This window comes from Limulus polyphemus, unplaced genomic scaffold (genome assembly GCF_000517525.1).
Source record: "Limulus polyphemus unplaced genomic scaffold, Limulus_polyphemus-2.1.2 Scaffold1937, whole genome shotgun sequence".
In the NCBI taxonomy this organism is placed as follows: domain Eukaryota; kingdom Metazoa; phylum Arthropoda; class Merostomata; order Xiphosura; family Limulidae; genus Limulus; species Limulus polyphemus.
Window position 1 is genome coordinate 117,885 of NW_013667547.1, and position 10,858 is coordinate 128,742.

General features: G+C 36.1%; 1 protein-coding gene across 3 annotated transcripts in view; it reads right to left on the reverse strand.

Annotated features, from left to right (window-relative positions):
• LOC106465419 (kinesin-like protein KIF13A) overlaps positions 1-10,858 on the reverse strand; it is a 141,504-nt gene that overhangs the window by 53,336 nt on the left and 77,310 nt on the right. For all 3 annotated transcript variants that reach the window (XM_022393310.1, XM_022393311.1, XM_013925645.2), the window contains exons 16-19: positions 9,832-10,012; positions 9,317-9,479; positions 2,725-2,871; positions 1,091-1,237 (exon numbers count right to left, since the gene is read on the reverse strand). In XM_022393310.1, coding sequence (XP_022249018.1) covers positions 1,091-1,237; positions 2,725-2,871; positions 9,317-9,479; positions 9,832-10,012 — 638 coding nt within the window. The remainder of the gene's footprint in view (positions 1-1,090; positions 1,238-2,724; positions 2,872-9,316; positions 9,480-9,831; positions 10,013-10,858) is intronic.

The window sequence follows — 10,858 nt, forward strand, 5'->3', positions numbered from 1 at the left end:
TCTCGTTCACATGACACGAAGTTTGCATTATAAGCATACAAGGTCTCGTACACGCCAGCAAACATTGCGAGACTACAAAATGGCGGTGCCCTGTCGCCGAATGTAAACAAACCGCGCGATTGCATAAACGCTTATCTATGGCATGGAACACCAAAATCCGATAAATAATTTTAAAAAATGTGTTTCTCCGGAAAAAACCGGAGGTTTTCAGGATTTTTTAGAAATATCCGGAAGACTTTCATCTCTGTTTTCATAAACAGATTTTAATGTGGTATTTTTAACTGAATTTGCATTTTTGTTAAACTTCTTAAATGCTTTTTGTCTACTATATTCGAATCAAATCCTCTATCAATAGCTATATACTTAATTAAGAACAATTCGTTATTTAAATCTTCATGTCTTGAACATATTTTTAAAGCTCTATAAACACCTGTATAAAATGCTGATATTTTTGGGGTTTTTATATGACATGATTCTTTGTGTGGCAGCATAACAAAATAAGAAATAAGAGAAATAAGAAATGGACATGCTTTGTCGTGGAGAAGAAAAACACCTTTCCAATTGATGAGTGAAGGGCGTTTCTGACAAAGGGCTTGATTTAAACATTCCAGTAGTTGACTATAGGTCTTTGCATTAACAGTTCACTGTGGATTGATTTACCTGAATGAATTTTGCTGAACCATCATTGACACTTAAGAATGTTCAAAACATTTCCATAAACTTCTTTGATATTCTTTGTGGCTACAGAGGTTCTCTTCTTGTATTCAAAGATCATTACACAACAAATGTGTGTCTCATCATGTGCCATCCCTATAAGGGATTAGAGTATACTAAACTTTACACATTATATAGGCTACACTAACTTCATGTTTAGGTGGTTCATTTAACTATTATACATTTTTTGGGGGATGGTTAATTAAAGTGTTCCAAAACGCGACATTAATTTCTTAACGTCCTAATATTTCAAACTTAAATGTTGTTATAGTATTTGCTTCATTTCCTAAACTAATTTTTATGTCTGGGCAAAAAAAAAGTGTTATAATTTCTCTATGAAATGTAATTTTTCTTATAACAAAGTTTTTCAAATTACCTCTCCTTGTTGACTGATTATTGGAACATGATAGTCAAGTGTAACATCATGGAAGAGAACTTCTAAGAAGATGTTACCAACACCAATCAGATTATGATTTTCCTGAGTTTCATAGAATGGGTCCATTCTGTTCAGTGAGGTTTCATCCTGTAGATACCACATATAGAAAAGATTTTTAACCAAAATGATAGAAAAAACATTTTGCAACATTTGAAGAACACTCTCTGAAAACTTGTACACTAACTGCAACTGAACATGAAGGAATCATTTCCTATCACACAGGCTGTTTTAAACTCCACTTTCTGAAAATATATATCCTACTATACTAAATCAGGATCTTTTCAATAATCATTCTCTTATAAAAACTTTTTAAATATAGTGTTTCCAATTGTACACACATTACTAACAAAGATAAGATGACAAGACAAAAAATTCTGAAAGAAATACACTTTATTAATCATAATTATTTACTTAAAATTACTATATTACTTTATGCCTAGAGATTAAAAATTGGATTTCAGTGATCATTTAATTTTAACATTACAACTTTCAGTTTTTATTGTTTCAAGCAAAGTCTTGAGTATAAACATTTATAAGTAATTCATTGTTTAAAAAAAACATCCAAATTATTATGAAAATATCATAAGACAATGCAATGAATGTTAAAAACATTACACTTATAAGATATTTATCTTGTTTTAGCTGTGGCATCTATCAGAATTCTAATATTCTTACTGTTGTTTGAACTAAAACAAAATATTTTGACATTTTTTGCAAACTGCTTTTAAATTTTCACCTTTTATTTTTCAACAGTTATTTAGAATTTAAGTTAACAATACACATTCATCAGATTTTCATTGGGTATACTAAGGTAGAATATTCAAATATGTAGAAATGTTTTTCATAAATTTGCAACTGAGCTACCTGAACTGATGCACTAGAGGGAAGGAAGATAGTAATACCCACTACCATTGTTTGTACTACTCTAATTAAACAGTGGAATTTAGCCATAGCTCTTATAATGCACCCATAGTCCTAAAGTACAGAGCAATATTCTGTGGCAATGGAACATGACCCATGGACCCTCAAGTTCACAGTATGACATTCTAAACACTAGGCCACACTCAAACAATAGAAGTAAAAATTGATTTGCGTGATTAGGTGAGCTTTTGCTACCAAGACCTTTCCTATATACAAACAGAATAGTCTTTGCATCCACAGCAGAATTAGACTCCTTGCTTTCTTTCTTTTATTTTGTGAATTCTGTTCATTTCTGTGTGTTTGTTTTTCTTTCTTATAATTCTTAGTAATAATATATATTAAATACTATATTAACAATTTTTTGATTCTACACTTACATAAATATTTACAGACCCTGCCAGATTCAAATATACCACTGCATTTCTAAAATATATGCTACTATAAATGACTTTCTTATAAAATTCAAGGAGCACTATTTCATTTAAAATCACATAACTTTCATTATTTTTTTTCAGTTCAGATATTTCTTAAAAGCTCTATCTGTATCAATTGTTTGACATTTCAGAATATACTTCATGGCATGGAGGAAAACTGTAGAAAGACTATATATACATGTACAAAATGGGCATTAAAAAAATAAGATTCAATTTTACCTTTAAAAGTAGCTGTTTTTCTTTTCTTTCTTCGTACATATCTCTCATGTCTATCAACTTATTCTCCAGCTTCTCCATTGACCATATCTGTTTTGATTTATTGATTCTTTTCACAAGAATTGCTGGTTCACTTACAAAAGCCCCTCGCTAAGCAAAAATAACATAGATATTATAACAATGGCAAAAAAATAATTTTACTACTCTTTTAACTCGCTAAAATCCTAACACTTCCTTCTTAATAAACTTAAATGTAAAAATGAATAAAAATTTCTCACTCAGTTGTAACATTAATAGCAAACTGTTGATTTACAACACCTGTCAAATATAACATACTAGGAAATAAGTTCCATAAAACATCTTTATGCTTTCATAACTTACTTGTATTCAGCAAAAAACATAATACTAATGTCTTTGACAAAGAGAATTTCAAGATTCCTAATATTATGTTTTTTATAAAGTTACAGTTTGTACATTAAGGAAGAATATTTTTTTTAAACACATACAATATTTTGATCACTTGTGTGATTATTCTCAAGTACACAGGTTTTAATGGTAAATAATGTTTTCTTATTAAAAAAATCTAGGAAAACATTCTTCACCATTAAAAACTGTGTAATTGGATCACACCAGTAATCAAAACATGGTACCTGTTTAATAAAATATTTTTCCCTACTGGAAAAGCTATTACTTACAAAAAAAAACACTTATAATCAGTAATTAAACTCAAATGAAACTATTCATTCCTTATACTTGTTTATTCTTATTAAACACTGTACATATACAGTCAAATCAAAACAACCATATTGTATTATTCACAACTACAAACAGTAAAATTAAAACAATCAAATTACATTATTCATGATTACATACCATCAAATCAAAATAACCATGTTATATTATTCATAACTACATATACAGTCAATTCAAAACATTCATATTACATTATCATGTTTATACCTACTGTCAAATTAAAATATCTAAATTACATTATCATGATTACACATACTGTCAAATTAAAATAGCTATATTACATTACTTACAAGCACACATACCATTAAATCAATCCAACCATGTTACATTATTCACAACTACATTCAAATCAAAACAAACATATCAAACTGTTCATGATTACACATACAGACATATTACATTACTCACAATTAGATCTGCCATAACAATATATTTTACAGCATCAATGTAACAAACTATCAATAGCCTTACTAAAATCAGTCATAAAAATAAGTTTATTTTTTTCATCAATTGTTAATTCATTTGTTGATGCTTTACATTTAATGTATTTAATGTGCATCAAATCTGATTGACTTGGAAAATAACCTAGATTTTCAAAAAAATCAACTTCTCTCAGAAAATATTATAATTTTCCTACACTGAAAATGTATTTCCAAATATGTACTTCGCTCCTCTCACAAGATTAGCTGTTGTCATTCAGTGCTGCCCTCTATATGCAAACTTTTTATTATGCATGCCACAAGCCTTCCACACCCCCTATAAAAATCAACTGATTCCAACGTGTGTCTCATGCAAATCATCCTATGTCACTTCACCACCAATAGGAGAATAGTACACTCATGTGACTCCCTCTGTGTGCCTCTACCAAACTATCACTTTGAAGTTTGGCAGATGACAGAAGCACTAAAAGTGAGTTGGGAGGAAGGGTGGGAAGTGTGAGTGGAGGGAAGTACCTATCAGAAATACATTTTCAGTATAGGAAATTATAACTTCCAATACAGTATTTCCCTCCACTCACAAAATTAGCTAGATTCCCACATTGATTAGGAGGAGGGACTGGTGCAAGGGAAGAACATACGTACTCCCCAAAGTGTCCAATGAGAGAGTCAGATTGGAAGATATGAAAAAGGGAACCACACCACTTCTGACCAAGGTATACTCTTTGCCCATCTGTGGAATGAGCAAGATATCATGGCGGAAATTCAAAGGAGCACATCCGAGTGGGAGAGAATGTGATAGAAAGTGATCCAAACCAGACAAAATATCCTATCTCAATCCCGCAGTGAAAAAAAGTGGGTAAACGAGGATGTGTCCATGGTGTAGAACAGCTAGGGCACAGTGGACTGCACTGGGTAAGTCAACTACATCCAAAACCTCCTTGAAGGGTACCGACATCTGCGCAAGGGTAAAATGAGGATCATACTGTCTTCACCTCATACCCAAGAACCAGAAATCTGAGAACAACTTCAATTTCTGATTATTACACAGGATTAGTACTGAGCTATAGATCCGGAAATGTGATATCTGGTATCAAAAGGAAGTCTATCGCATGCAATCAACTCCCTAGACCGTGAAACAGGTCAGAACCATCTAAAGGGCAATAACATCCGTGTAATACGAGAAAATGAGGGATAGCCAAGGATAGAGCCGATACAATCTCATGTATCATCACAGTAACCCACAACACAGATGGAGAATCGAGGGAGGAAGATAGACAACCTGAACCTGTGTGAGGACTTATGTTGATTGCTTCACTCTAACTCTAAAATCAGCCCATGAGGTACCAACATCCACGTGAGAGTAGGATGAGGGCTCCCAACTGAAGGGTGAACTGCATTGTGATGTATCACTCTTTTGCATGGATAATTGCAAATTGAAAGATATACATCATCTACATTGGCAGAACACCACCACCCTACTCTGAACTGAATAGTTATAATCATCTTATGTGCAACCCATCCAGCAGGGTGCCTGCATGGTCAACCATCCCAGCAGCTTGGAAGTGGTAAGTGTAAAAAATCCCGTACTCCACTAGAAGAAAAGGGGGCTGAGAATGCGTTGAAGAGCCTGGAGGAATGTCTACACCCAAGACAGTGCAATGAGTGATCACAAAACCCTATTTTGAGTGAAAGAATACCTGGTCAGGCACCACAGGTTGAAGGCGAAAACCCGAGGAAGCTGAAACCGCGATATGATGTAAGTAATGGGAGATGAACATGGTAGGGTTGGTCCACATGCCTGATTGTAGGATTTCCTCCAAAGGCCAACAAAGACGAGGGAAAAAGTGAGGAGTTGGATTTGATGAGAGATAACATAGAATAAAGTATGGTGGGAAGGGGACAAGGAGGAACAAGCTAACTAGATCAAACAAGGAATTTAATTGGTGAGGGCAAGGGATAAAGAGAAGAGAAGAGAAAAAGAGGGGAGGGAAATAGATGAAGAGGAGGAGTTACCCTCATGAGCAGCCAAGGTTTTGGGAAAGAAGTAATGATACAGATAATGGAGGAGATAGGTAAGGTGTTAAAATGAGTGAGTAACATTGATTGGCAAGCAAGTCAGATCTCCGACACCCACAGGCCAAAAGGAGAAGGAAATATGCTTGAAGGGAATGGAGGACCACATTAATGTCCCAATCCAGAAGAACAGGTCAATGAATCTGGAAGGAATGGATTAACATGGTAAGGATGGAAGAGAGAAAATCCCTGCAGTAACAGGAGAGACGATAGGTGTGAGATAAAGCTGCCCAATCACCTGAAATCGAAGAGTCCAAAGACCCCGAGTTGAAAAGCCATGTGAGAAACACAGAGACACCAGCTACAGTAGAAAAAGCAGCTGGAAATCCCACACAACAGGAGAAACCAGCTATCCTTACCAAGGACAGGACAAAAGCCAGGTGTGAAGACGGAAGAGTGAATTGCAGGATGTAGCACCAGTGACTGGGGTAATAATGGAAGTGGTACAGGGGGAATAGTTGTAGTTGGAGTAAATGAGGAAACCATGGTTGAGCTGGCCAGTAGGGAGCAATCAAGAGGACCCAGCATGGAGTGGCATGGATAACGGAAACTACCCAATGAAGCAGTTGGATAGGAAGATAAACATAGAGGAATCTGTGTGACAAATTCTTGCTGAAGGTATCTATAGCCAAAGCCTGAGGATGAGATACAGGGGATCAAAAGAAGGGTTACTGATGACTTAGGGCCATGGCAAATGCATCGATGGGAGGAATAACCCCACCAGAAAATGAGAGGATGAAGAGACCACTCCGTCATGTAAATCCTGAAGGGATGCATCAGTAAAAAAGATGTAAAAGCGAGTCTTGTCTAACCACCAAAGGTGATTGTATACTAAGGAAGAAGGAAGTGTTATGGGAGCATCCAATGGATCCTGAGCAAGGTTCCATTGATCGTGCAGAGCTCATTAAAGGGAGCACATGTGTGTACAGCCAAGGGGGATGAATGGTGTCACAGAAGACCACATCCCCCAAAGCAACAGAACCTCACGTACAGAAAGGGAGGGAACAGGTAGGGCATGGTGAACTGACAATTCCATAGAACGGAGTCGTGGAGGAGAAGGTTGAGCCGATTGAGGTGAGTGTGGAAAAAGACACCCAAATGCACCAGGTATTGGGTAGGACACAGGAAGGACTTCTCCAATTTTACCAACCAGCCCAACCAAGCAGCTTCAAGAAGTATCTGACAAGTATGACTGGCTGACTCCTGTTTGGAATGGGCCAGAAGTAGCCAGTCTTCCATGTAAAAGTGGAAATGCAACCCCAGAGCATGAAGATGAAGAGCAAAAGCTCTTACTACCCAGCAGAAACATAATGAGCCAGCCCGAGGGTAAGGGCGCAAAATTGGTACACTGTCCCTTGATGGATGAACTGAAGAAATGGGCAAGTTCATTCCGAGATGGGAAGATGTAGATAAGCATTGGAAACATCCATCTTGGTCATCCAAAGACCCGGAGAAAATGCCCACCGAATAGTAAGGTCTCCATGGTGTAACAGGGGAGGTGAACGATGACAGGCCTCCAGTCCCCAGTCTTCGTGGGAACAACAAACAGATGGAAGTAAACCTCGGTGAATGATGTGGAACAGGTTCCATAGCCTGGTGTGCGGATAGGTCCCATACCACTTCTGATAGAACTTGGCAAGTTATGGAATCTTAAGGAGAAAGGAAGTAAACAGGTACCCAGGACAAGGGAGGTGGGGTAAGAAAAGGAATGTTGAATCCCTCTGATAAAACTTGACGAACCCAAACATCGGAGATGAAAGGGCACCACCGATGAATGAAGGTTTCAAGTCGAGCTCCCACTGAGCCCGAACCTACCTGGTAGTCACTGGAACTGTAGGTGGTGTAATGTGCATCATCGAGAAAAATGACTAACTGTGGCACCACAGGAAGGAGGGAGAGGTAAGAGTTGGGAAGGACGGGAAACCAGAATTGATGCCACACTTGGCTCTTACTGAGATAAATGGGTGACCAGATAGAAACAGTAGATTGTTGCTGGATGGATACCACCCAAGACTCCAAGGGCTCCAGGACCATATCAAAGAGGAAACATGTTTAAAACGAAGCCATATGCAAATCCTTATGATAAGGAGCAGGTAAATGGGTTCATGATAAAACATCATCTCAACATAAAAGGTTCCAACAACAGATAAACAGCATTTGTAAAGACAAATCTCAGGACGACAAATGATCCAACATGGAGGTAAGGAGGGAGAGGATGTCTTCAGAAAATCCCTTAGGATTTTTGTGAAGAGCCTCAGACAAGAGATGGATTGTGGAAAGGTACCACAAAAGAGTCATGAGGGTTAGACAGATGCAGGAAAATTGGGCATTGGTGAGAGTAACGGGCGATTCAGAGCATGCCCCCCAAACAGATAAAACTGAAACCCAACAATTGTTGGTTGAGATATGGACAGTCAGCCCTATGATACATGAGGGCAGACTGATCCAAAGCCCACAGTGGATGAGGCATACTAACACCATCACCCAACTGAGATGCTACTTGTTCAGCATGAACCCGATTATTGGGGGATGGGGGAAAAAAAACATATAGGGTTGGGAAGTATATTCACGCAGTAATGAATGACACAGATCATAAGATATGGAAGCAAGGAATAAACCATCCCATAGCTGAGAAATAAAGTCCGAGAAAACCATGGAAGGCTGAATAGAATCCTCAGGAAGGGTATAGGAAGGCAGAGCAAAATCAAGAGGAGGAAACAGGTGATAAAAGTCCTTGGTAGCCTTCCCAGGTTCCATAGGTTCAGGAGGAAATGGAGTAGTGTTTAGAGAGAGTGGTTGACCCATATAACGTTCAATCTCCCTGCTCAAAGTATAGGTAAATATCCCTATGAATCGCCAGCACCTGAAGCCTATTGTACAGCATATTTCAAATGTTAAACACCTGAAGTGGTGACATTAACTTCGGAATTCATGTTGTAACAGTCGACAAAAGCATTGGAATTAAGAAGTAAGTGTGACTAGAACAAGGGTAAGTGAACTGGAATGCTTTAAAAAATTAAGTACATGAAATTAAACCACTTCGAGAACTAATTGAACATTAATCAAGATGAAAAAAGAAATGTGTCGGAGTGCAAAAGCTGACAAACGAGAAGTGATAGTTTGGTATAGGTACATACAGGGAGTCACGTGAGTGTACTATTCTCTTATTGATGGAGAAGTGACACATGATGATTTGCATGAGACACACGTTGGAATCATACTTGTGGCATGTGTAGTAACAAAATTCGCATATAGAGGGCAGCACTCAACAAGAATAGCTAATCTTGTGAGTGGAGGGAAATACCATATCAGAATTAGACCATTCTTACCTTTCGGTTAGGGCTAAGGTTTGCTGCTGGGATTTGCAGGGTTACTTTGAACTCAGTTTGTTTGCCCATTTCAACTGCTAAAAAATTAGCTTCTCTCACCAAAGCATTGGCTTTAACAATGTCTTCTCTGAGTTTAGCCAGGCTTACTTTAAAAACTTCATCCCTTAAAGTAAAAGAAATAAGATGAAAGTTTTATTTTGCTAAGAGTTTAAACAGACATGCTTTATGTGTATAATCACAAGGTGTTTTGAGTCATTGTGAAAACAGAAATTTTTGCATCAAATTATAATGATGTTCAAAACCTAATAATAATAATATAAACACATGGAACCCTTTATCTTTGAAAAACTGTTAATATGTTTGTATCATTACACCAAATTTTTTGTGTCTGCTGAAACTTACAGACTAAAGTGGCATGGACAGAATAGGCAAGTACAGGAAGCAAGTATTAAAATTAAGTTGTATAATCCCATTTAAAAATCCTCATGAAAAATCAATAACTATAAAATTTCAACCTCTCTTTTGCCCATCTTTCCATCCTGGATTGCACGCTAGAGTTGGAGCCAGTAGGAGTCATTTTGCCTAATCCTAAAGGGTCAAAGGGTGAATATGAAGAATAGGGTGTGCTAGGAGACATCTGGTTTCGTAACATTTGTAACTGTTTCTCATACATTTGTCGTTGTTTTTGAAGTGCATCTACAGGTAAGACAAACAAACATTTCTTAGAAATACCAATAAGATTTTATAACAACAATTCTAACATAATCTTGAGTAAATTATATTTTTGTGTACATTAATCACTAACACCTATCAAAATAACAAAAAAACATTAAAGCTTTTTTAACCATGTTTAACGACTGTTTCAATAAACAATTCATCACTTTTAAGATAATTATTTCAAACCAATCAAACAGAACTTTTATCTTATTTGCATTAACTACAATGCCAAAAATCACCAAAGTGAAATAGTCATTAGCACACTTTATTATTTATTTCATGAAAATAACAATATATATATATATATATATATCTACTACATACATAAAAAACAAAAAATACACCTGTGAGTATATATTTCACATGAATAAATACTTAGTTATACAAACAAAATAACAATAATAAAATGTATATAAAAAAAAAAAACATTTGCACAATAACCTGATACCTAAAACAATTGAATTGTAAAAACTTATATAATACATTCAATAACAAGAAAATGTATTTTAATATGTTCTTCCTTCAACACAGGAGTCTTTTCAGTACACACCAATTATCATCTGTACAATAACTAAAACATCATCCACTTTAGGCTCAGACAGACAAACTTATGTCTGTAAATTCTACATATTTAAAAAATTACTTCAGATTCTGGAACACAAATAATATCACTATTAATTTTGACTACTGAGAAACACAAGGGAATTTTCCCCTACATTTCTGATTATAAGCATACACATGGCATGAAAATGTACCAACCACACAAGTTTCTCTGGACATAGCAAAAAAATAAAAATTATGTAACATATTAGGTCATCAAGAAAT